Genomic DNA, 25,445 nt, shown 5'->3' with positions numbered 1-25,445 from the left:
GGCGGCGGGCGGCGGGCGGCGGCGGACCGAGAGCCAGAGACCGGCGCCGCGGGACGGAAGCGAGCGGGCGCGGGCGCCGCGCAGATGGCCGGGGCGAGCAAGGTCTGAGGCTCCGCTCCCCGAAACGTGACCATGTGGATTCAACAGCTTTTAGGACTCAGGTGAGCGACCCGGCTGGCGCCCGGGGTGCGAGTGGGTGCGTGGGTGCGTGGGTGCCCGGCTGGGCTGAAGCAGTGCTTTGCTTAGTGTTGCAAATAAAGGCACCCCCTGACTGCTCCCCGCGGGCAGCCAACGGCGTGCGCTGGGAGCCGGGTCGGAGCGCCAGTCCGGAGCTCGGAGCCCCGCGGCCCCGCAGGGAGCGGCCGGCTCTCCCGGGCTCCGCGCCTCCGGGTCCGGGCAGGGGCGCCCGCCTCAGCTCCCCGGGCAAGCTACCGGCGCCAGCAGCGCAGTGTCCTGGCCGGCCGCCCCGGCGCGCCTCCTCCCCAGGGCCCGGGGCGAGGAGCGGGCCGCTGGGTGCGGCGGCCCGTGGACCCAGGGCGGGGGCCGAGGCTGCCGTGTAAAGCCAGGGTCCCCGGCTCCCGGCGGGAGCTTGGCAGGCGGAGTTGGAGGAAACCAAAACCCAACTGCCACTCTGCCCTCCCTTCCCTTTCCTCGGGGCTCCGGGGCCAGGCAGGGGCCTCCCGAGCTCCCAGCTGCCGATCCAGCTGTTTGCCGGTGACCTCCTGTCCCGACGGGCGCGCACAGCTGGCGGGCAGCTGGGGCGGGAGACACTGGGGCTCTGGGGGAGCGTGAGCGGGCACCCTCCCCTCCCCCAACACCCGCGGGAGCGTCCCAGCGTTTGTCTGTGTCCCGGACTCCGGGGCCAACTGGAACCGGGGCTTCGAGCCCAGAGCCCGCAGTAGGGGTACCTAGGAAGACCCTTTTCGGCAAACTTTGCCCGCGTGCCTGGCGCTCGGCCTCCAGACCCTGCCGTGGGCGGCCTAGGGCCCAGCAGGGCACCGTTGACCCCTTGCCGGGGCAGGCTGCTTCCGAGCCGTCTGTCGCTTCCTGGGGGGTTCCGCGGAGCTGGTGCGTTTGGGTCCCGGATTGCAACCGAGAGCCGGGAGGACACAGGCGGAGGCGGAGAAAGCCAGCGTGCGGTTCTCGAGTTTGTCCACTGGGATGCACTGCGCTCCCGCGTTGGGGAGGAAAGGGGCCGGGAGCTGCTGGAGAAGGCTGCCCGAGCCGCCCCCACCGCCGCCGATGAAAAGCTGGGGGGAGCGAGCCGAGGGGAGGATCAAGTGCGCGTCCTGGTTTTGAGAAATCGGAGGAGGATGGAGCACGCCAAGCGTTTCCTAGCTACCCTTGGTTTGTGAGACGATTCCCCACTCTGGGGATAAAGACTTTAAAACATCTAGTGAAAACTGTCAAATATATTCATGGCCTTTTTCTGGAAAGCCGCGTTGCTTCTCCTGGTGGCCACAGCCCCTTGCCGCGTGGGCTTTAAAATGTTAAGTATGAAGCGGATCACGTTGGGTATGGGCTCGGCCTGAGTTGATACCTTGTGCTTCGACTAGATAAGGTCTGGGCCTTTCTGGGACACAGACAAAATGGAGTGAGTGCAGCTTTGAGGGGTGACCCCATCCGGGTGCCCTGCTGTCTGCCTCTCAGTCTCAGCCAGACCCCGAGGGCCTTGGGAACATCAAAGGGGTCCCTGCCTGGCCATGGTGCACCTTCAGCTCTAGATGCTTCCTGAGCTGCTGTCTGGCGCTTGATGATGGCCTGACTGCCGGCAAGTTATTTGAATGGACGTCTTTTTTTTTTATTACTAAGTTGTTAGATTGAAAGATTAGTACATTTGGATAAGGGGAGAGGAGAGTAAATAGCACAGAAAGAAACCTCTGTGTTGGTTCAAAATTCACTGAAACGGTTCCTCTCCAGCCTCTCCACATGAGAGCTGCCTGGGATTTTGCTTTAGGAAATAGTTCTCTTGGTGATTTTGAAGTTTGACCTTTTGTTTTTTTTCCCTTCAGCGTTAGCACAAGAGATTTTCTGTAAGTGTGCCTCTAAGGACGAGCTGTCACCTGCTGGGGAGGCTGACAGGAGAGGGCTCTGTCACGTCTGTTAGAGCTGTCCCCTGGCCAGGCGAAGGGGCCCAAGCCGGGAGGGGCCGGCACTTCGCATCCCACCAGGCACACCATAGTGGTAACCAAAAGCCAGGCATTGCTTGCTTGAGACCTGGAAATGTGCTTTTTCCTTGAAGACAGCCCATCACCTTGGCTTACCAGCCCCTGCATGGCTCCCAGGTGAGCACTGGGCATCCTGCTGCCACGGTTCGAGCCTGGTGATGTCAGGCAGACAGTGAGCCTGGAGCCTACGTGACGGGGGCAGCTCGGGCATTGCCAGAGTGAGGGGCTGTCAGCTCTGGGCTTGGACTTTTGCTCCTGTGTTTGGAAGGAGCTGTGCCTGTAGCCTTTTCTTCTTGGGGGAGCACAGATTGAGTCTTAGTGAGCTGTTTATGCCTTTTTGGTGGTAGTTGTAGCGACGCTCCAAAGTGCCTTCCAGCAGCACAGCACGGAAAACGGTGTCTCTTAAAGGCGGCCCGCAGTGAGGCCAGCTGGGGGGACACTCACTCACAGCCAGGCTCGAGGGCCGCTTGCTGGGTGCGCTTACTCAGCAAGCGGTGGCCGGAGAGCTCCGAGTCCGGATGCCTGGTCCTGAGTGGCCTCTCAGGCCACAGCCCTCTGTGGATGCTGCAGCTCAGGGCTCGGAGCATACGAGGGATCTGCTTGGCATCCTCAAGAGCACAGTGGCTAGCCCACGGCACACCTTCTCCCCAGGCCGCGTCCCTTGGGGTCACTGTCTGTTCCTCCACCCTAGGTTTGGGAGGCCCTGGGAGACTGTGTGTGTGCAGTGGGGGTGGGCTGTGTGACAACATAATGTGACTCTCTTCTTCCGTGGGGCTCTTCACAGCTCCCAAGCCCTCGCCGTGCACGCTGTGGTACTTTCGGGCTCGCGCATGGACCCAGTGGGGGGGCTGTCACCGTCCCTGCCTGTGAAGTCCTCCATAGGCTGGGGCTGTGCAGCCTGGCTTTAGAGGACGGAAGCACACACTCTGTCCACAGACATCGACCTCCTGGTGAATCCTGGCTCATGCCCATTTCCAGCTGCTGCTACCGAATTGATTGCAACTGGGATCGTCGAGTGCCAGTGGCTGCGATACTCCTCGGGGACAATAATGCTGGCAGAAATGGCCATTTTAGGAGGCAGCTCAAATCTTTCCACCACGTGGGTGCCTCCCCCTTCCCTCACCGCCCCCCCACCTCAGGGGATCCACTGTCTAAGCGGAGGCCTGGTGGCCTCCTCCCAGTCGGTCCTTTCTGTTGACTTATTTTAATCACCTGCTTCCTTTTCTTCTGCACATCCAAAGGGACGATGAGCAGGGGGCAGGGCAGGAGAGTCCCGTGCCTTCCTGAGACGTGTGGCTCTGGGTCCCTGCAGAGGGAGCGGCTTGCTTCCCTACTGCATCCTGCATCCTCCTGACCTGGGGCACCCGCTGGGGTGGGAAGGGCCATGTCGCATCCCGGCCTTGGCCTCCAGCCCACTGACCTGGGCACCCTCGAGGTGTTTGGCAGAAGTGGGCTGTGTGTGCTTCCTGAGTCCTTCCTTTCTCCAGGCTTTTTGGGGGACAACCAGAGGGTGCCGGAGCAAGTGGATGGAAGCCCCCCCGGCTCATGATGGAGTGGCCAAACACAAAACCCCCGACCCCAGTGACCACCCCCGAGCCTCCCAGAGCCCAGGGGCTCTGGTCTGGGGTTACGTAAGAGTCATCTGCTTTCCATGCGTGGTTGCCAAATTTTCTTCAAAGGGTTACAAGTCAGTAGAGACCAAATTGATGTAAAGATTAGCTTGGAAAGCCAAATATATGCTTGATCTAGATTCTCATGTTTGAAGTCTGGCTCGAGAGGGTTTCTCCTGCCTGATGCCAATCAGGCACGAGGGGGAGGCAGGAGCAGGGGCTTGCTGGAGCCGGAGTGACAAACCGTGCGCACACTCGACTCTCTCCCTCTGAGACCCCCTTCCAGGAATGCAAAGGCGTCGGGAGCCATGAGGCTGCCAAGTGGGGAGTGGCGGTTACATAACTCAGATTAACTCTCAGTTAATAGAAAGTCAGAGGCTGCAGCAAGCCCCTGTCAGAGCTCCGGGGGCCCTGGCTTCCCCTACGTCCATGCACGTTGGGGCTGGATCAGGTCTGGGTGCCTGGTGGAGGCCTGTCTGCTCTGGCCCCCACCCCCAGGGGCAGCAGTCTGTACCCAGCATCAAGCAGGAAGAGTTAGGCTGCTTCTTGGGCACCAGGTCCCGGAAGGCCCTTCGGGAAGATGTGCAGGACTCATTCCCTGACTGCTCCCGGGGGCGGGTGAGCTGCCTGATGTCTCCCAGCAGCCTCTGGGCTTACCGTGGAGTTAATCGGGATGCCCCAGCGGGCACAGGGAAGTGGCTGTGCTGGGCTCCGGCTTCTCTCTTTACAAAGGGCCCAGGGATGGTGAGAGGTCAGACCCCCACCATTTGTCGGTGGGGATCTTCACGTGACCCAAAGAGAGCCCAGAGTGGAGGGTGGCATTGGAGCCGTGTGTCAGCTGGGGCCCGGTCCTGCTTCTGGACCAAGGGTGGATGTGGGTGGGGCGGTGACGTGGGCTTGTATTTGCGTTTCCATCTGATGAGGGCACTCTGCAATAGGGTGTTGCTTTATTTCTTGATCCTCTCCCACCCAAGAAAAGATTGGGGTGGCCATGCTGGGTCCATCTGTGCTTCCGCCTCCCCAGCCCGCCATTCACTGTGCTGCTTCTGTCCCCTCAGTGGGACTCGTGCCATTTATTGCACTTTCCTTCGGGTGGCTGGCCAAGGAGGGCTGGCTGGCAGGGCCTGCCGCCTCTCTGCCCTCCCCTGGTTTCCAGCCCCGTGTGGGCAGTGTCCTGGCCATGTGGCTGCTCAGGCCTTGCCACCTGCCCTCCTGGGGGAGTCGGTGTGTGGGCCTGCGTGTGACCTCGGAGGCTTCTGGAAAGGGCGGCACCAACAGCAGTGCCAGGACTGTGTAGCTGGCAGTGGAGACTAAGGGGCGTGTCCACCAGGGGACCTCGGGCACTGTGTGCAGGCTTCCTGTTTGGCACTGGAGAGGAGCCTTGCTCTCTGGACCGTGGGCCCGTGAGGGCAAGGGCTGTGACTCATTCTTTATCACCTCTTGAGCAGAGTGTCTGGCACGTAGTAGATGCTCAGGAGATGTCTGCGGATGAGTGACTGTATGCCTGGTACAGTGCCCTTGCTTTGTCAAGTCTTGCCCTTGTGGTTACTTGTCCCTACCTCCACACTGAGACTCAGGAAAGGAGCGCCCAGCCAGGGCCAGCCTTAGATTTAGGCCCTGTCCTGCTGAAAATTGATACACCTCTTCTTCAACACAACTTACTGGCGCTCACAAATCCACCATTAGAGATTCATTCCTATGGCTTGAGAATGTAGTCACAATTGGAATGCAAGCGTGTTCAGGAAACACTATGCCTTTGAGCTCTTTCAGTCATTATTGGTTCAATAGGAGTGAAAGCATCCAGTTTCTAACTGTCTGGGAGGAAGGGTGGGTGTAGATGGGAAGAGAACATGAAGGCAGGTGGCACAGGTCTGGCAGTGGGATGAGGGGACAAAGGTAACACCCAGGGAGGACAGGAGACGGGGAGGGGCTTGTGGCAAAAGGGAAACTTACTGCCTTTACGATTGGGCTGAGGTCTCCCTTTCTCCTCGGCTTTTGAGGACTGGGGAGTTCATACACTTGCTAGGGACTCAGAAGGGTTAACTGGCGACAGAGCCAGTCCATTCGAAAGAGGAAGCTCTGGTCAGCGTACGAGCCCATGAACAGACGTGTGTACACCTAACACCTCTGCTTCTGTCCCAGATGTGAGCTACAGAATTTGCCCTGTGCTTGATAAAACATGTCTGCTTTTTTTGAGATACAATTGACATACAATATCTTACTAGTTTCAGGCGTACAACATGACAATGTGATATTTGTATACATTGTGAAATGATCACCACAATAAGTCAGTTAACATCCATCACCTTACACAATTACCCAATTTTTTTTTCTCGTGGTAAGAACTTTTTATGGTCCACTCTCTTAGCACCTTCCGAACATGTGGTACAGAGAGCAGGTTGGTGGTTGCCAGAGGCTGGGCGTGGGGGTGGGGTGGGTGGGCGGGCAACATGGGTGAGGGGGTCAAAAGGTGCAAACCCTTCAGTTGTAAAATGAAGAAATCATAGGGGCGTCATGCACGGCCTGGCGACTACAGTTAATAGAGCGTGTCCACGTTCAGTGTCTGTGAACGAGCAGCCAAAGCCCTCGTCTCTGTTTGCGTTCGTTTCGTTTACCTTTAATTCTTCCCCTGGCTCTTGAGCCCTGGGGGGTGGCCGGCCACAGCCAGACGCCACCCAGACCCTGAAATGAGTGGATTCCTGCCCTCAAGGACTCCGCAGTCCAATCATCAAGGGGAATATGTGTGAATAAAAATACTCTTATCAGAGTAGAGACCAGCACTGTCCGATAGAAATATGATACAGGCCACATTTGTATTTTGAAAATTTCCAGTAGCCATAATAAAAGAAAAAAGCAACAACAGGTAAAAATCAATTTATAATGAAATATTTAACTCAATATATGTAAAATATTATCATTTCAATGTGTAATCAATAAAAATAGTGTTAATTTGACATTCTTACCCTGTTCTAAGTCTTTGAAATCAGCAGCATCATTCGTTCTTACGACACATCGTGCTGTGGGCCAGCCACCCTTGGGCGCTCAGTGGCCTCGTGGGCTGATGGCCGCCGTATTGGACCCTTTCCTCTGGAAACTCAGAAGTGAGAAAAGTAAATGTTTAGAGCCTGCCACCTCCTCCACCAGTGTCTGACTTTGGCACCGTTGCTCCCTTAGTTTGAGCTCTGGAGGACCAGCCTGGCCCGCAGCCCTCCTAACACAACAGTGGCCGTTTGCTGCGTGCCAGCTCTGTGCCCGGTCAGTGCCAATGATGGAGGCAGAACGATGGGCAGGTGGGGGCCGGCAGGCACTGCCTTGGGGGGCCGCGCTCTCGAGAGGGAGGCAGCCGGCCATGCGAGCAGGTCGTTCATACCTGCTGGGGCACTTCCCCCACCAGCTTGTCACAAAGAGCCTTTGGGGACCTGAGGAGGGAGTGACAGAGCCTGCTCACTTGTGACGGGGGTGTCAGAGGCCGGGTGGTCAGTTGGTGGAGAGGTAAGGCTAACAAGTGAAGGAACAGAAGCAGGGTCACCTGCCAGAGGGAGAGCTGACCTCCTGGAGGGTCGTTTTCAGGGTTCTCCCCTGACGCGCCCCAGAGCCAGTGGGAACCAAGTGGTCCAGACTGAAGATGCCCTGCAGTGGGTGGCATCCCGCTGGCTCCTCCTGAGCTCCAGCAAAGCACAGTCACCAGACCTGACCTGCAGGCAGGCCTTCTCCCCTCACTGCAGCCCAGAGCCTATCCCGATGCCAGGAGTCCCTGCCACCTCGGGCCCTGTGGGACCGGGAGGGATGGCGCATTCAACGCCTGGCTTCACTGCAAACCTTCAGGAATGTTGTTCCAGAAGTAGCAGTAGGTGTGTGTATTTGCATGCTGTGTGGGGGGCAGTGGGCGCATCTGTTGGGCAGTATATGTGGGTCTGCATGTGTATGTGGGTGTGTGCGATGTGGGTATGAGTGATTGTGTGTGTGTGTGCTATGTGTGGGTGTGTGTGGTGTGTGTTGGGGAGTTTGGGGGCCAGCAGGTATCAAAGCACTTATTATCAAGAGCTCCAACCCCAAGGGAAGAGACCAGTTTTTAAAACAAAACTCCTGAAGCAGGAAACTTGCTGTGTTCACGGGATGGAGAGTCTGAATGAGAAAGTGTGGAACCCCCTACATTAGAACCTGGCTGCTGACAAGTGTGCAGAGAGGCACCTGGTTCCAGCGCTCCACAGGCGCGAGGGGGGCACTGAGGGGGTTTTGAGGGTGTGCCCTCATGGACGAGCCCACCCGGAGACTTCACAGAACCCTGGTGGGGCGCCTACTAAGTGTGAGGCCCAGCACAGGCAGGGCTTCCGGACAGTGGAGTGAGACCTGTGACAGGCGTGCCCTTTGCTGAGATGCCTGCATGATCATCTGTGGCCACTCTTCCTTGAGTATTAAAATAAAGAATTTGTCTTGCTGGACAGTTCCACAATTTGGGAGCTCTGTTTAAATTAAACGGTAACCTCTGAGCTGAGGCAGCTCCCACTGTGATTTCATGTGAGTTATTTTGAATGCACTAAATTGAAGGCACAGATTCATTCTAAGACCCCTACCTTCAAACTTGTGGAACTTTGGGGTGACTGAATAGCAGATCGAGTGCTTTCTTTTGGCGAAATCCAATGGTGCAAGCTCCTTAAACTTACATGAGTGTTCTATTAGCTGTTGTGAAGATTCCAGCAAATGAAGGGTGGGGGGCAAATAAACAGCAGTGGCTCCAGGGGGGTGATCTCAGGAGTTCAGTGCTGACTGATGGGCCACAGGGCACCATGGCCCTGCAGGGCATTTTCATGCTGTTTCATGGAATCCCTGGCCCTGAAGAAATAATGTTTAGGTTGGGAGAAGGGGAGACCTCAGTGGGGAAGGTCTGGCATCAGGAAAGTGCTGTTAAAGAACCTAACCTTCTCAATTAATTCTATGAACCCGATAACACAGCCAAACAAAGACAGGACAAAAGAAGAAAACTACAGCCCAATATCGCTTGTGAAAATAGAGCCCCCCCCCAAAAAAAAATCCTTAACAAAATATTAGCAAATAAGATTCAGCAATATATAAAAAGAAACATCTACTATGACCAAGTGGGGTTTATTCCAGGGGTGCAAGGATGGTTCAATATTTGAAAATCCATCAGTGCAATCCATCATGTGAAAAGGCTAACAAAGAAAAATCATATGATCATAGGCATTTGATAAATTCAACACCTATCGTGATAAGAACCCTCAGAAAACAGGAATCGAGGGCAACTCGGTAAAGAACATCTGCAAAGCCTCCCGCTACCTTCATACTTAATGGTGAGAAACCAGAAGCTTTTCCCCTGAGATCAGGAGCAAGTCAAGGATGTCCACTCTCACTACTCTTATTCCACATGGTGCTGGAGGTTCTAGCCAGCGTGATACAGGAAGAAAAGGAAATAAAAGACATACAGAAAGGAAGAAATGAAACTATCTGTACTTGCAGATGATATGATTGTCTACATGGAAGATCTCATGTAATCTATAAAAACTCCTAAAACTAGTAAGTGAGCTTAGGAAGGTTGCAGGATACAAGATAAATGTACAAAAGTGAGTTGTATTTCTATCTATTAGCAATAAACACATAGACACTGGAATTAAAAATGTGATATGATTTAGAATCACTTAAAAATGAAATATTTCAGTGTAAATATGAAAAAAACATTATGCTGACAACTTATATGCTGAGAACTACACAATGCGGATGGAAGAAATCCAAGAAGTTCTAAGTAAACGGAGAGACGTACCATGTTCATGGAGGGGAAGACTCAACATGGTAAGGATATCACTTCTCCTCAAGTTGATATCGAGGTTTAATAAAATTCTTATAGAAATCCCAGCAAAATGTTTGCACATAAAGGTTACTCTTAAGCCCATATGTGAAGGTAAAGGAACTAAAATAGTTTTGAAAAAGAATAATAAAATGAGAAGCATCGGTCTATCTGATGACAAGACTTCTTATACAGCTACCGCATTCAAGACTGTGTAGTATCAATGGGGGGGGGGCAGAGACATAGATCAATGAAACGGAACAGAGACTCCAGAGATGGACTCCCACAAATATGCCCAGCTGGTTTCTGACAAAGGTGTAAGTTCCGTGGAGGAAAGTAAGCTTTCCAACAAATGGTACCAGAACAACAGGACATTCGTAGCCAAACCCCTCCCCCCCCCCAAAAAAAACCTCGACATGAGTCTCACTCCTTGTACAAGATTAACTCAAGATGGGTCACAGAACTAAATGTAGCATGTAAAACTTTTAGGAAAAAAATAAGGAGAAAATCTTCAGGCTGTGGGGCTAGGCAAAGAGTTCTTAGACTTGACAACAAAAGCTCGATTCATAAAAGGAAAAACTGATAAAGAAGACCTCATCACAATTTTAAAATTTTCTTTGTGAAAGACTCTTTTAAGAGGATGAAAGATAAACTATGGAGTGGGAGAGAATATTTGCAAACCACATATCTGACAAAGGATGAGTATCCAAGATACATAATGACCTCTCAAAACTCAACCATGAAAAAACTCAAACAATGAAATTAGAAACAGGTAAAAGGCCTGTAGGGCCATTTCATCAAAAAGGATATTTAGATGGTAAAAAAGCACATGGAAAGATGTTCAGCGTCATCAGCCACTACAGAAACGCAAGTTAAAACCACAGTGAGACGTCACCATCCATCTATCAGAATGGCTAAAATAAAAAATATTGACAACAACAAATGCTGGCAAGGATGTGGCGGAACTGGATCCCTCCTCCACTGCAGGTGGGAAGGTAAAATGGCCCAGCTCCTCTGGAAAGCAGTCCGGCAGTTTCTCCTGAAATGGAACACACCATGCCCGTACAATGGGGCTTTTCACTCTTGGGCATTTATGCTGGGGAAATGAAGACTATGTTCACACAAAAACCTGTACACGAATGTTTATAGCAGCTTGATTTGTAATAGTCTCAAATTGGAAGCCACCCAGATGCCCTTCAGTGGGTGAATGGCGAAACAAACTGTGGTTCATTCACACCGTGGCATCGCGCCCAGCAGTAAAAGTGAAAGGACTATTGGTGCTCCCAGCAACCTGCCTGAGTCTCCAGGGAGTTATGCTGAGTGGACAAAGCCGGTCAAGGAGGTTGCGTACTGTGTGATGATTCCGCAATGTTCCTGAAATGACGACATCATGGAGGGATGTGCAGAACAGAGTGGTCATCACCAGGGGTTAGAGAGAGGGTGGGAGGTGGCAGGAAAGAGGGGGTGGCTGTCACAGGGCAACCTGACGGGTCCTAGTGGCGGTGCAGATGCTTGCTATCCTGATTGCGTCGAGTGTGTCAGTGTCAACATCCTGTTTCCATCAACATGCTGTCGAGTTGCTGCTGGGGGAATGGGGTGAGGGGTAGAGCGGCTCTCTCTGTTGCTTGTTACCGCACTCGTGAATCTACAGTTAACCTAAAATAAAAAGTTTAATTAAAAAGCTATTAGTCTCTACCTATCTGTCAAAGATTAGCACCTCATCGTTTGGGGAGTCCGTGTGTGACCTCTTTAGGGACCACGTATTTGGACTCAGTGACAGTCACGGGTGATGTGGAAATGAGGAAAGGGGTGAAAATTTTACTTTACGAAATTTGCTATGTTGTGATTCTGCCACATTTTTTAGAATGCAAAATACAGCAGCAAATGAATGTGCGGTGATGCTAATGTTATGAGATTCATCATCAGTGACAGTAATAAATGACCTGGTGCATAATTATTGGATAAGAAGAGCTGTCCAGATCCTACATAAATCAGGTCAGCTCCGAAAATAGAGCAGCGTTTTTGGGGACAGCCCCACTTCCCTGCCTGGCACATGGGGTGGCTTCAAGACCACGCTCCGAGGATTTTAAGTCAAATGGGAAAACAGTTGGTTTCTTGTTTCTCTATCAGTAAGACGTGAGCCTCAGGTTTGTGAAGGCAGAATGTTAGTTTGTGGCTTTGCTGTTTTCACTTCATTTTGGTCTTTATGATAAAAGAACTGGAGTGTGTGTCTGTGTGTGTGTGCATGTGCGTGCTTGCTCTACAAATGCTTGTTAAATGAAGTCGGTGGTGCATTGGGGAGCTCTGTGTTAGACTTGGCCATGAGCTTCTGAGATCTGAACTCAGCCCATTACTTCTCTGTTCCGTCCTTTTCCATCCAGCCAGGAGGCGTGGTAACACACTAGTTCTATACCTTTCAATAACCCAGGCGTTGCACTAAGTGACTCAAGCAAAATACATCATCTCAGTCCATGCTCAAGATCCTCATGACCACCCTGCAATGCTGGTATGTTGCTCTCATTTTACAAGGAGGAAACTGAAGCTCGGAGAGGTGAAGTAATTTGCCCAAGATCACACCGCTAGCTAGTGGGAGAGCTGAGAGTTGAACCCAGGTTTCATGGACTTCAAGGTTCGTTCATGCTCTTCCCACTGTCTGCTGTGGCCCCCATGTTTTGTTTTGTTTTTTTCTTAAAGATTTTATTTTTTCCCTTTTTCTCCCCAAAGTCCCCCAGTACATAGTTGTATATTCTTCGTTGTGGGTCCTTCTAGTTGTGGCATGTGGGATGCTGCCTCAGCGTGGTTTGATGAGCAGTGCCATGTCCGCACCCAGGATTTGAACCAACGAAACACTGGGCCGCCTGCAGCGGAGTGCGCAAACTTAACCACTGGGCCATGGGGCCAGCCCCTGGCCCCCATGTTTTATATAAAATCTACTTCTCTTTTGATTAAGTTACATGTTGCCCTTTTGAGAAAAACAAAACAAAATTAAAAAAAAAAAAAGAACAAAACTAGAAGGACCCAGCTGCCGCGATGTCAGGTCAGCGCTTTGCGATGCAGCCCTCGAATCCAGCTGAGTCTGGAGTCCCAGGTGCTTCCGGCACCCACGATGCAGGGACAAGCTTTATGGTCCAGATGAGGGATTACTTTGTAGCTAAGGATTAATGAAATGTCCTAAAGGGAGGACAACGTGTCTGTGACACAGATCCTGTTAGTCGGTCTATTTAGTGATTTAAAATAAATATGGCCCTTAATCTGAGGAGGACTGTCTTGAGAGCTCTGGTGAAATTAAACTGTGGAAATGAGTGAACGGCCACGTGGAGAAAGTTGAGTTTAGCATAACTTCGGAGCCTGGGTGAAGAGGATTGCCCAGTGTGTGTGTGCACATGTGTGTGTGTGCACATGTGTGTGTGTGTTTACTGAGGTATGATTTATGTTCCATAACATTCACCCATGTTAGTGTACAAGTCAATGATTTTTAGTGAGTTCCCCGTGTGCAGCCCTCCCACAGCCGTTCTGGAACATTTCCTTCAGCCCCGCTAAGATGCCTCGAGTCTATAGTTTCTCTCTGTTCCTACGCGCAGCCTCAAGTGACTGCTAATCTGATTTTCATCTCCAGAGAGTTGCCTATTCTGGACATTTCCTGTAAATGGAATCATACAATATGTGTTTCTTTTGTCTGGTTTTCCTCAGTAGCACAGTGTCCTTGAGGCCTGTCTACGTTGCAGCCTGTTCCTTCGCTCCTTTATTATTTCTGAGTCGATCCCAGGTTTGGACGTACCACAGTCAGTATCTCCGCTCACCTGTGGTGGCCATTTGGCTGGTTTCTACTTTGTGGCAAATCACGCTGCTGTGAACATTGTATCCACTTCTCTTGCCACCTCGTATACTTTGTAACCACGGCAGTGAAAGCTTGGGGTTGGGCATGCAGAGAAGCCCCCGTGCGTTGTCGGGTTGGTGGAAATGCTCCGGGCCAGGTGTCCAGGATTCCAGCTCCGGCTTCAGATTTGCTCCTTCCCTTCCCTCAAAGGAGAAGAGCTGACTGCAAACAAGCCATTGTCTATTTGTTCATTTTTCATTTGATAAACATCTATTGAGTGTCAGCTGTGTGTCGCCGTGGTGCTGTGTCTTGGCGAGATGGAGACGGGGACAGAGGTTTCCGCTGGCTTCGGCGTGGATCCTCTGAGAAGGAACATTTCCATTCATGGGAGGAGGGGCTCCTCACTGGCCTGGGGGCGGGTCCCATGGCTGGAGGAAGGCAGTGCCTGGCTGGGGATGGGGGGGTGGGGTGGAGGGGTTGGCAGGTGGTCCTGCGAGGAGCCCCCCCATGGAGCCTCCTCCCGCTGCGCCGGGGTGCTGTGTCCCTCGGCCCCAGGGAGCCTGAGGGAGGCGCCCTGCTGTCTCAGTGGATGGCGTGCTTCCTTCCAGAGGACAGTGTCGCTAGAAGTCCAGCCTCCTGGCAAAGGGCTGTGGGTATCCTTTTAGATGAAAGAGACAGTGCCGGGTCCTGTCCTCAGTCACACTGTGTGCGGTCCGAGAAGGGGATAGATCAGAGGAGCTGGGACCTTTGAAGAACGTGATCTTGTAGAAGGAAAACAGTGAAGCGAGTATTTACTGTCACGCAAATAGACAGCAGACCCACCTGTTATCCTGCCTTTCAGGCTGGGGGCGGGGTCCTGGCGTCCTTCCCAGGCTCAGCCGTGTGTGTGCACTGGACTCATGGCCCAGCGGGCCCTAGAGGGGTGCTGCTCTCAAATGCCAGCGCATTGGCCGATGTCAAGAGCAGGGACTCCAGACCCGGGCGTGGAGGAGAGAGATCACCTCTGGTGACCAGTGCTGGTTGGTCGTAGTTACTTCCTTGAGCTCTCTGTTGAGGATTCTGAGTTCCTGAGGCTCACAGATGGAAAGGTGCCCCCAGGCGCACTGACTGCAGCGCTCGCTAGTAGTCATGGGCTGAACACCTTTGTGGAGGCCCGTATGTGTCAGTGAACATGTGTGCTTACTGCGTCCCAGGCTGTGCTCTAAGCGCTTGACTTATCTTAACTCATCCTCGCAACAGGCTGTGATGTAGGTATTTAATTATCTCCTTTTTCCAGGGGAGGCACAGAGAGGTTGAGTGGCTTGCCCAGGATCACACAGCCAGTAAATGGCAGAGCTAAGACTCAAACTGAGGCGATTGGGCTCCAGCATCTGTCCTCTGAACCATACTGTGCGGCTCTTCCTAGCCTAGAAGACAACATATAAAATTTGGATGTATTGAAGGACTATGACATCGCCAGGCCTGGGCAGGCAGCATGGTGTGGGGTTGGAGCCCACGTCCAGGGTCTGCTTCCTTCCTGCCCACTCTCTGTGGGACACATGTGGACGCCCAGGATGTGGAGGTGAGAAGGACATGGCCCCACCTTCAGGTCCTCCGAGGCTGGTAGGAAAGATGATGGCCATGGAGTGCCCGTGTGGCGACAGAAGCCTGTCGCTGTGGTTGGGGCCAGGGCCCCAGGAGTTGGGCCGGCCTGGCGACCAGCTGGGGAGCCTCGAAGGCTGCTGCCCCTGGTAGGCTCTTCCCCACGACTGGCTACAGAACCTCTGGACAGCACCCTGCTGCCGGGGTGGGTGGGGAACGCTGTCCCCACGCAGGTCGAGGACGGCCCTGGGAGGAGGTCATGATTGAGAGACGGGGCAGGTCAAGTCCACAGCTGCTGCGGTTTCCTTCCGAGAAGCCTTGGGTGCGGCTACACTTGGCTCCGATGTGCTTTGGCTGGAGCGTCTGAACAGTGCGCCTCACCTTGGGCAGGAGCCCCATAAGCACCCACCTGGACCCACAGCACTGTGATCAAAAGTCAGTGTTCCAGGGCCAGCCGTGGGGGCCTAGTGGTTAAGTTCAGCGCTCTGCTTTGGCGGCCCAGGTTCGGTTCTGGGTGTGGACCTACACTGCTCTGTTAGTGGCCATGCTGTGCTGGTGGCCCACATACTAAAAAACAGAAGATTGGTGTGGATGTTAGCTCAGGGCAAATCGTCCTCAGGAAAAAAAAAAAAAAAAGGAAAAAAGTAAATGTTCCCTTGTATATTCAATCTCCCAAATTGTTGCAAAAATCCAGCTTGAGCGATGGTGCAGAATTGCCCAGGGACGGCTGATAGACTTCATTGGCATGCAACTACTATTTTTTAAAATTGACTTTTCTAAAAAAGAGTCTGTTACCAGGCAGGGGCATTATATCTCGCATACCGCGATGAAGCTCCCGAAACCACGAGGACAGGCTTCTGACAAAAGCCTCAGCCTCCAGACCTGCTGACGACCGTGCTCCAGCCCTCAGCCAGGAGAAGGTTATAATGAGGAGGGAAAGAGCCCACCCAGGGGCCTGTTTTCCCTCGCCCTCCACCCCGTCTTCTTTGTAAGGAGAAAATTGAGGACCGTACCCAGATGCTGAGAAAGCTGTGCTCCCTGCCGAGGGACACAGTGGCTTTCAGAACGCGAGGGTTCTTTAGGGAGCCAATTATGCAAGACGAGCGTAAGCATGTTTATTTTTATTGCACCACATTTCAAACTCCCAGCGAATGTGGATGGAATGGCCCCATTAGGCACGCGAGTCCCCCAATGCTGTGGGGTTACACTCGCGGGTTTGCAGGGGGCGTTCGCGGGCTCGTGATTCCGGCCGGCACTGGGCTGATTTACTGCCCTTACCACCCAGAGCTCTGTTTCAGCAATCCCAGCTCCAGCTTCCTTCCTCCCTCAGCATTTCTCAGGCTAATTCTGTTCCCTTTGCAGGAGCTGATGCTCCGGGACACCTGAGGTGCGGGCTCCCAGCTGCGTCTGTTTCTCACGTTCTCACGCCTAGGTCACATGGGAGGTCAGGCTGTGGCTTTGTAGCATCGGCTGCCCAGGTGGTCCCTCCAGGGTCTGCTGCCCCAGGACCACCGCCCAGGCTGGCTCTGGGCCTAGTGGGGCCGAGAAGAGCCCCTCCTGATGCTTTCATCAGCAGATGAAGATGGAGTGCCCACTGCGTGCAGGTGCAGTGCTGGGCAGGGTGTGGGGGACCCTCTCTGGCCCTGCAGGGACTTCCAAGCAGAGGTACAAATCCACCAGGAGCCAAGAGGGGGAAGCAGGGAGCTCTCCCTGGAGCCCTTGGGAAGGCTTCTTGGAGGAAGTGGCACTTGACCCCCATCTGGGAGGATGCTTGGAAGGAGCTAGGTGGGCCCAAGAAGGAAGGTGCATCCAGGCCGAGGGAGCGGGTGGCTGCCGGTTGCGGAGCACTTCACGGTGCGCATGCTTCACTGGCAGGGACACAGAGGCACCTGGCAATTAAGGGACCTGCTGGGGTCCCCTCCCCAGGAGGAGCGCAGGTGGAGGAGGGGCGGAGCAGGTCCATTTGCTCGGTCTCCAGGTGCTGTGTTGCCTGGGAGGAAGATGCATGTGGGGCAGCATGGGGAGGAGCCTGGGTGGGCCAGCTGGGACCTAGTGTGGGGCCTTGAACGCCAGGCCTAGGACTCCGGTTTCTGTCCTGTAGGCTGGGGAGCCATGGAAAGTCCTGGGAGAGGTTCTCTCTCTGTGCCTGTGTGTGTTCAGGTGGAAGGGGAAAGAGACCCTGGGGGGTGAGCGGGAGGAGGGGGGCCCCTGAGAGTCTGGGGAGTGAGCAGACCTGGAGGAGCCCTGAGCGTGGTTGGGTGCTGGGAGTGTGGTTGGGTGCTGGGCCCGTGGTTGGGTGCTGGGCCCAGAGGATGATCAGAATGGAGGCTGAGCGCCCTGGGGCAGAGGCCCCGAGGAGGCCCCGGTGGTGGGGAGGGGCTGGGGCGAGGGAAGACAGCCGGCCAGTCCTCAGGGTGTGCTTGCAGCCAGCTGCCCTGCGACTCTGGTCCGCGTTCACTCGGAGCTCATCCGAGGGAGAAGGCTGGCTGGAGACCAGGTGGGACAGCGTGCACCGTGCTGCGACCACCCCCCAGGGCTCTGAGTGGCCCTGTCCCCGCCACGCCCCTCAGAGAAACCATCCCCTCCCGGGCACGCTCGACTCGTCCTGCCACACCGCACGGGGGATTTGGGGCAGCGCCCCGGGAGGTGAGGTGACGACGCGGCAGCGGGTCGGTGTGGGATCCCGAGGAGGAAGGCGAAGACTGTAGGGAATTCTCCCCCCTAAATAGTCTCGTCAGGGGGCTGCTTCCTTTGTCCCCGTGGGTCCACACCTGTGTGGCAGTGCCCTCTTCTTAAAGTAGCTTAGGGAGAAAACTGGGGGGGGTGTGTGTGTCTTGGTGGGGTGTGTGTATGCATGTGTGGGGTACGTGTATACAGGTGTTATGTATGTGTCTGTGTATGTGTGTGAAGGTGTGTATGTGTGTTTGTGTGAGTGGGATGTGTGTAAATGTGTGTGCATGTAAGTGTTGTGTAGGTGTGTTTGTGTGTGCATATAGGTGGGTGTGTGGAGTATGTGCATATAGGTGCATACATGGAGGGTGTGTGTATATTGTGAGGGGTGTGTGTGTGTGTAGGAGTGTGTGTAGGTGTGTGCATGGAGTGTGTGTCTGTGTGCTGTGTGGGGCGTGAGTAGAAGGCATCGGTGGACTTGAAAATCACCAATTAGTCAGTCTCTGCCCTTTGCACCCATCAGCGGCCAAGCAGCTCAAACACGTTAATTAACAGCATCTCTCAGCAGCCCTCCAAGGTCAGGAAATACCACCAGCCTTATTTCACAGATGGGTAAACTGAGGCAGAGCGGGGTGGAGCAGTTTTTCTAAGGCTATGCAAAGTCTTCAGGGTGGTGCCCGAGGGCTCCGAGAGGAACTTGCCCACACTCCGGCAGCCCCCGCCCGGCCCAGTCCCCGAGGGGATGCTGGGCAGAGGGCCATGTGTTCTTGTCTTGTTCGCTGTTGTGTGTGTCCAGGAGCCGGGAGCCCCCGTCTGGGAGGCAGAGCGCGTCCGGGGCTGATGGCCTTGGTGTGGAGCCCACCCGGGCCAGCCTGCTTGCTGGGCCCACCTGCCTCTGATTCTCTGTTCGTTTTCGTGAGAGCCTGTGGGCTGTAGCAGCTCTTAGGGGATGGGAAGGGTGGGCTTACATGCCCCCACGTGATCTCCCTCAGCCCCTCGCATCATGCTAAAACCCCCTTCCCTGCAGGAATTCCAGAGTCCTACCGAGTCACAAGCAGGTAGAATTATGTCCTTGGCCACAGGGCATATTTGGACTTCACAGGAGGGGCTCAGACTCAGCCAACACTTCTTTTTCTGTTACTTTTTTTTATTGAGGTGAAATTCACATGACATAACCATTCTAACCATTTTAAAGTGTACGCTTCAGTGGCATTTAATACATATGCAATATTCTGTGACCATCACGGCTACCTAGTTCCAAAATATTTTCATTTTCTAAAAGGAAATTTGGTTCCCATTAACTACCACTTACTTGCCTTTGGCCCCCCCCAGCCCCTGACAACCACCAGTCTGCTCTCTGTCTCTCGGATTTGCCTGCCTGTCCTGGACAGTTCATGGAAAGGGGACCCGACGATATGGGACCTTTTGTGTCTTTGTGGTTCATCCACGTTGTAGCCTGTGTCAGTGCCTCACTCCTTTGTATGGCTGAGTAATATTCTGCTGTGTGGGTGGACCACATTTTGTTATCCGGTCATCCATTGACGCCATCTGGGTTGTTTTACCTTTTGGCTATTGTGAATGGTGCTGCTGTGAACATGGATGTACAAGTGTCTGTTTCGGTCCCTGTTTTTGATTCTATGGGGTGCTTGCCTGGGTGCCAACATTTCTTGAATGTGGGTTTTACCCATAGGAGCCTGGGTTGGAAACAGCTGCACCGCGTGTGTGATCTCGAGCAGTGCCCATGGTCCCTCCAAGCCTGGGTTTGCTCACCTGAAGGATGGGCACGTCACCCTGCATGGGGCAGGGAGGATGGTGACTGTGCGTGAAAAGCACAGCCCAGCGCCTGGCGAGCACCGGTGGCTGCTCGGTGGCGGAGCCAGCCCAGGCCCCCCTGCCCTGTCTCAGAGCAGACGGTCCCCCGCTTTGCCTGTGGGCCGAACGTGGAGCCCTGGGCGTGGAGCAGCTGTTCCGTCTTTACTCCCAACACATCCCCAGGGAGGAGGCTCGGGCGAGAAGCAGCACTTTTTCTAAGCTCTCCACTAAAGAGGGATTAGGAGCCATTCCGGGAGTGGATTAAAGCAGTCGCCCTGGGATGAATCTTATTCTTGGTGACTTTTGCTTTCCCCTCTTCTGGACCTCAGCGCTGAGCCAAGTGGTCTATTGAAAAATACCTGAGCCGACATTTATCCTTTTAGTGAGATTCCAGCCCGGACCTCGCAGGAACGTGGGACCTCCGTGACCCAGCCATGTGCCGTGAACTTGCAGCTTCCCCGGTGATGACCCAGCTTGTTGAGACTGTCGCTTTGCATTGAGAGCTGCATCTTGCTGGCACCGAAACAGGATGCCCGTTCTGCTGCTGGCTCCCAGGAACCTGCCGCCCCTCCGCTCCAGCGCCCCGGTCGCTGAGCAGCAACGAGGCGGAGGTGTCACCGTCCGGCCTCACCCATCTGCGGTTTCCTATCCCAAGAATCCACTGGGCAACGTGTCCAGCAAAAACCCAAGTAACTGGAGCACGGTTTTCCAGAATGTTCTTTTGCCCTCTCCCTTTTGGAGGAGAGGAAAGAGCAAATGACAACAAGCTAAGTTGATGCTGGGGATTTTATTTTGGAAAACATCTTTTCAGGGATGTCCTGGCAGGCGCGTCGTCTGAGAAAATATCCTGAACCTTATCCATCATTACTCTCTGCAGAGATGATGGTGATAGTAACACTTGCTGGTATTTTGGTTTGCATCACACTTCCCCTGCATTGTTTCCGTTGTTCTTCACAGCAACGAGCAGAGTTGGGTGCTTGTGTTCATTTTATAGTAGAAGAAACTGAGGTCCAAAGCGTAATAATGCCGACATTGTGATGACAGTCTTTATAAAAATAACAACGGCGGCTGACTGTTAGGAGGAACTTAAAATGTGTCATGTAGCATGCTTCCGTCGTCTGCCTTAATCCTCATGCTCCCGCCCCTCTGCTTTGGAACCCAGGCCATCCCGTCTAACAGGCGTGGGGTCCTGGGCTCAGGATGGCTCCGACTTTCCAGGGTGCCCCCCAGGATCCCTCCCAGGTCCTGCATCCTTCTCCAAACGCCCCTCCCAGTTCTCTGCCCTCGTCATATGCCCATTCATCAAAGGATTTTGGCATGGCGACATGGAAACCTCGTTAGCTGTGCTTCTAATCTAAAAGATATTGGCCCATTATTTTTCCTGTTTTCGTAAATCCAGAGACTGAACAAAATTGAAATCCCTGGGTAACCAGAAAATGTAGTTAATGGGAACATGAAGTTTCACAGGGAAGCTGGTTCGAGCCTGCTTTCATTGTACTGGTCTGACCAGGGACCCACGGCGCAGACCTCCCACCGGGCGCCTGGTGAGAGCAGAGACCGTGGAGAACGAGTGTTCTCGCGGGTGCTGGTCTTCCTGTTCGCCGGTGTCCTCGCGGGACCCCTCACCTGCTGCCCTTGGGATCCTGTTGGCTTGGGCCCAGCTGGTCTGAGGCTCTCCGAGCCGCTTGCGGATCACGTTGTGACGTGTACATGTAAGCCAAGCAGCCGGGCGTCTCCACGGGGTGTGGACGGTTCTGGGGGTTGTCATGGAGCGTGTGTGCAGCCGAGCCGAGTGGAAGGAGCAGTCAGGGGTCGCTCGGGCCTGCCACGGTTGGACCTATGGCTGCCAAATGTCACCGAAGTTGCTGAACCTCAAATCGCTGAGACATGAACGAGCTCCAGGCATATCAGACAAAAATGAAACAGCCGAGCCAGCAGGAGCCTCGCAGGGCCACACACAGGCGGGTGTTTTCATGTCGGGCGCACTGTGGTGGAAGACTCTGCTCCCGCATGAGCTCTGCCCACCTGACACTGGGATATAGTGTGCTTCTGCTCGGGACCCCGCATTGCGCTTCCAAACGATGATGAACCTCGAACCCTAAGGGTCGTTCTGGGAGCAGAATGTCTGACATAAACTCCTCATTAAGCCCCAAAGCAGCAGTTTGCTGGGCACCAGACCCAGGATGGAGGTGCTCCCACTGCAAATAACAGCTCTCTCCAATGTCATTTCCAGGGGTGGGGCCGTGTCTGTCCGGTGCACCAGTGTGTCCACAGTGGTGTGTTTCCCTGTCTCGTGGGTGATATATGGGGACCTGTGAACCTCAGGCAAGTCCTAACCCTAGTTCCCGGGCTATGACTGTGATGTGACCTCACATCCTGAATGTCACCTGACATGCATCAGGGGCTTTGCAGAGGTAATTAAGGTCACTAATCAGTTGATCCTAAGATAGGGAGATTACCCCAGATTATCCAGGTGGGTCCAATACTTGCCCTTAAACACAGAGAAAAGAAGAAAGATGGAGAGATGCAGTAGGGGAGGGGTCAGAGAAAGATGCAACGTGGCTCGAAGATGGAGAGAGCCACGTGTGGAGGAGAGCGGGACCTCAGTCCTGCAACCATGGGGGACTGCATTCTGTCAACCACCTGAGGGAGCTTGGAAGCGGATCTTTCCTTGGGTCTCCAGAAAGGGACACAGCCTGGCAGTGCCTTGCTGTGAGCTTGTGTGACCCTGAGCAGAGAACCAGCTGCGCCACTCTGGCCTCTGACCCAGAGAACTAAGTGCTAATGAACGGGTGGTGTTTTAAGCTGCTGTCTTTGTGGTCATTTGTTAGGCAGCAATGGATAAGTGACACAAATAAATTAGCCGTGAGGTGCCCTTGATGGTCCAGTTTTCTAGTTTTCTCCCTCTCTCTTTCTTTTCCTCCTTCATTCCCCAGCCCCCCCTCCCCCTCACTCTTCTGTGCAGCTTGTACTCTGGATGTGGGGCAGGGTGGGGGGGTCCATGAGTCCTCTTTTGCACCGAGGGCTGTGGACACATGGACGTAGCTGGCAGCCGTCGCCACAGCTGGGTTTGTGCAGTGACTTCCAGTCTCCGTGTGGACAGACTTGGGTGTGAGTCTTGGCTCTGCGTCACGTCTGGTCAGTGACTGAGTCAGTTCACCATCAGCGTTTTAGACACACGCGTTTTCTTGCCTGCTCTAATCAAGGCTTTATCGGAATCACTGGTTCCCGGGAGGCGCTGGTCCTGAGCTAGGAGCCAAGAATTTGGGATCTCTGTGGAATGTGTTGAACTGCACCGCCCCGCCCCAGACAGGGGTGCTAGGGGAGACACAGGATGGCTGACTATGTGTCAATTTCAGACCAACAGCAAGTGCTTTTTTGGTCTAAGTATGTCCTGAGTTTTGTGTGGGATATCCTTATACTAAAAAAAGCTGTGTATCTCTGAAATGCAAATGTAACTGGGCATCCTGTATTTTTTTTTGCTAAATCTGGCTGCCCTGGTCCCAGAGATTGCACACAGGCGGCGAGACTGAGTTAGAGCCCAGGGCGTGGGTGGGCAGAGGGCTTGGAGAGAAGATTTGGTGAAGCTTCAGGCGTTAGTAAGGATCCTGTAGGTCAGGGGTCAGCAAACTGCAGACCGAGGGCCAAATCCCTCAGCTGCATGATTTTAAATAAAGTTTTATTGGCACATGGCCACACCCACGAGTTTGCAGATTGTCGGTGGCTCCTTTTGTGCTACAAAGGACAGAACTGAGTGATTGTGATCGAGACCCCTGCCCAGCCCACAAAGCCTAAAACACTTGCTCCCTGGGCCTTTCTAGAAACAGTTTACTGATCCCTGCCGTGGGTTCAGAGGTCAACAGGAGATCAGAAGTGCTGGGAGTGGGGTGAAGGACTGAACTCAGACACAAGGGAGACTTTCTGATGAGAGGGCTGCTGGCCAGGCCTCTGGGTGCGGTGGGCAGCAGCTATAGCCGCTGGTCCTGGGACCCCCGCTCCTGGGGCCCTGGTTCCGGAAGAAGCTCTGAGCGCTCTAGTTCTTGTCCCGTGGGGTACAGGGCGGGTGAGCAGGCTGCATCCTGCTCTGCCTCCCCGGCTCCATATTTCGAGGTCTCTGGCAGAAAGTTCTGTGCAAACAAAAGCCTCGTTTCCTCTGCATCTGCCTATTTCTGTCTCATTGCCTACTTCTGCTCTTCTTGACATTCAGCATTTTCAAACACAGTTTCTGCACAGAGCATGAATCATGTTGCCATGTGGCAATGGAGAAGATGTCTTGGGCGCTGGCTCTCCATATTCCTGCAGGCTGGAGACTGCTGTCCCTTCGCCATGAGGCCCAGGCGTCAGAGCGTCAGGACTGGAAGGAGGGGGCAGGACCCGGAGCACACCCCGTGCCCTCCTCTCCTGGCCCCCTTCCCCTTTCTAACCCCTCAAGGGCCAGCCGTGGACGCATGCTTAAGCAAAATGGGAGGGAGCTGTCCCCAGGACCACTCTCACTTCTAATGTTGCCTCCAGCATTTGGGCGTCCCAGGGCCACCCTTATATCTAACAACAACTGTAGTGTTTGGGGGTCCCCAGGTCCACTCCCACTTCTGACACCAACTGTAGCGTTTGGGATCCCTAGGACCACGTCCACTTCTGACATCAGCTGCAGCATTTGGGGGTCCTCATTACTACCCTCAGGTTCAGTAATTCACTAGAAGGACTCCCAGAACTCAGAAAAGCCCTATATTCACAGTTGAGGTTTCCCTCAGGGACGGGATATGGATTGAAATCAGCCAAGGGAAGAGATGCATGGGGCAGAGTCCAGGAAGGAGCCAAACACAGACTGCACACTGTCCTCTCTCCATGGAGTCAGGACACCTTACTTTTCGGGTGACAGTGGGTGACAGTTCACATGCAGTGTTGCCCGCCAGGGAAGCTCACCTGTGTCTTGGTGTCCAGAGTTTTTACCGGGGCTCAGTCACATGACCTGGTTGACAGCCCACCTGGCTGATGTCAGTCTTCAGCCCCTTGAGAGGGCAAGCAGATCCCCAAAGCCCCCAGCCTAAATCATACTGTTAGACTGTTTCGTGGCCAAGATGCCCAGGAAAACACAGACACTCTCATTAGGCAGGACATTCCCAGGGCCTGGAGACACCTCCCAGTAGCTAAGGGCAAAGGCTGGACTTCTAATTGGGCAAGATTAAATTCTTTACTACACGGTGTGCCTTACACCAGGGTCTGGTAGTCTCACATAATCCCACCATTGGTGACCGTGTAGCCAAAGCCAGTTAAACACTGCCCTGAAGGAAAGCCTTCTGGGCAGAAAAGCCAAGAAGCGGATGGAGAGTGGTTTCTCCATTAACCAGCAAGACATCCTGGCATGTACAGTAAAGTTGCTGCAAGAAGCATCTTTGGAGCCATCACATTTCCCGCGAGGACGCAGACGCCCACGCAGGAGAGGAAGGCTGCCCCGTGGGCTCCCAGCTCGGTGTCCTTGCACGGGGACAGCCAGCCCTGCTGGTGGCTCGCTGTGCCTCCTCCGAAGTGGCTTTTGGACACTCGGTGTATTTCAGGAGAGGAGCCTTTGCTCGTTGCTGCAGAGATCAGTGGGCACCGAGGGTTTGCCTCCTCATTTCATTTTTGTGCCTGTGTATTAGTCACGCTCCTCTGATTTCCTCATCGCCCATGCACTTGCTCGTGTGCTTTTTTTTTTTTTAACCAGTTCCAAAAAAAGATGATTTGTGTGAAGGAAGTGAAAATTGAGTTTATTTACGACAAATCTAAACTTTGGTGAAGAAATCCAGGAGAGGCCACTGGCTTCTGAAATGTGTCTGGTTGCATCATCATGTGAAGTTTTCAGTCCAGCTGGCCGGGTTAGACTCTGACCCTCGCTCCTGTCCTCCTGGGGTCCCCAGTATCTACTTCTACACCAGCCCTTCTCAGAGACGGTAAGACCAGCGCTGTCTGAGGGACTCTGGGAAGTCAGCTTTCAAATAACGCACACT

General features: G+C 53.9%; 1 protein-coding gene across 1 annotated transcript in view; it reads left to right on the top strand.

The window, feature by feature from the left end:
* Nucleotides 1-18: 18 nt before the first annotated feature.
* Nucleotides 19-25,445, top strand: part of AJAP1 (adherens junctions associated protein 1) — a 136,409-nt gene continuing 110,982 nt past the window's right edge. The window contains exon 1 of the mRNA XM_046660091.1: nt 19-161. Within this exon, the coding sequence (XP_046516047.1) occupies nt 133-161 (29 nt within the window). The 5' untranslated portion in view covers nt 19-132. The remainder of the gene's footprint in view (nt 162-25,445) is intronic.

Source organism: Equus quagga, chromosome 5 (assembly GCF_021613505.1).
Source record: "Equus quagga isolate Etosha38 chromosome 5, UCLA_HA_Equagga_1.0, whole genome shotgun sequence".
In the NCBI taxonomy this organism is placed as follows: domain Eukaryota; kingdom Metazoa; phylum Chordata; class Mammalia; order Perissodactyla; family Equidae; genus Equus; species Equus quagga.
Note: the sequence above shows the minus strand (reverse complement) of the source record. Positions and strands in the feature narration are given on the sequence as shown.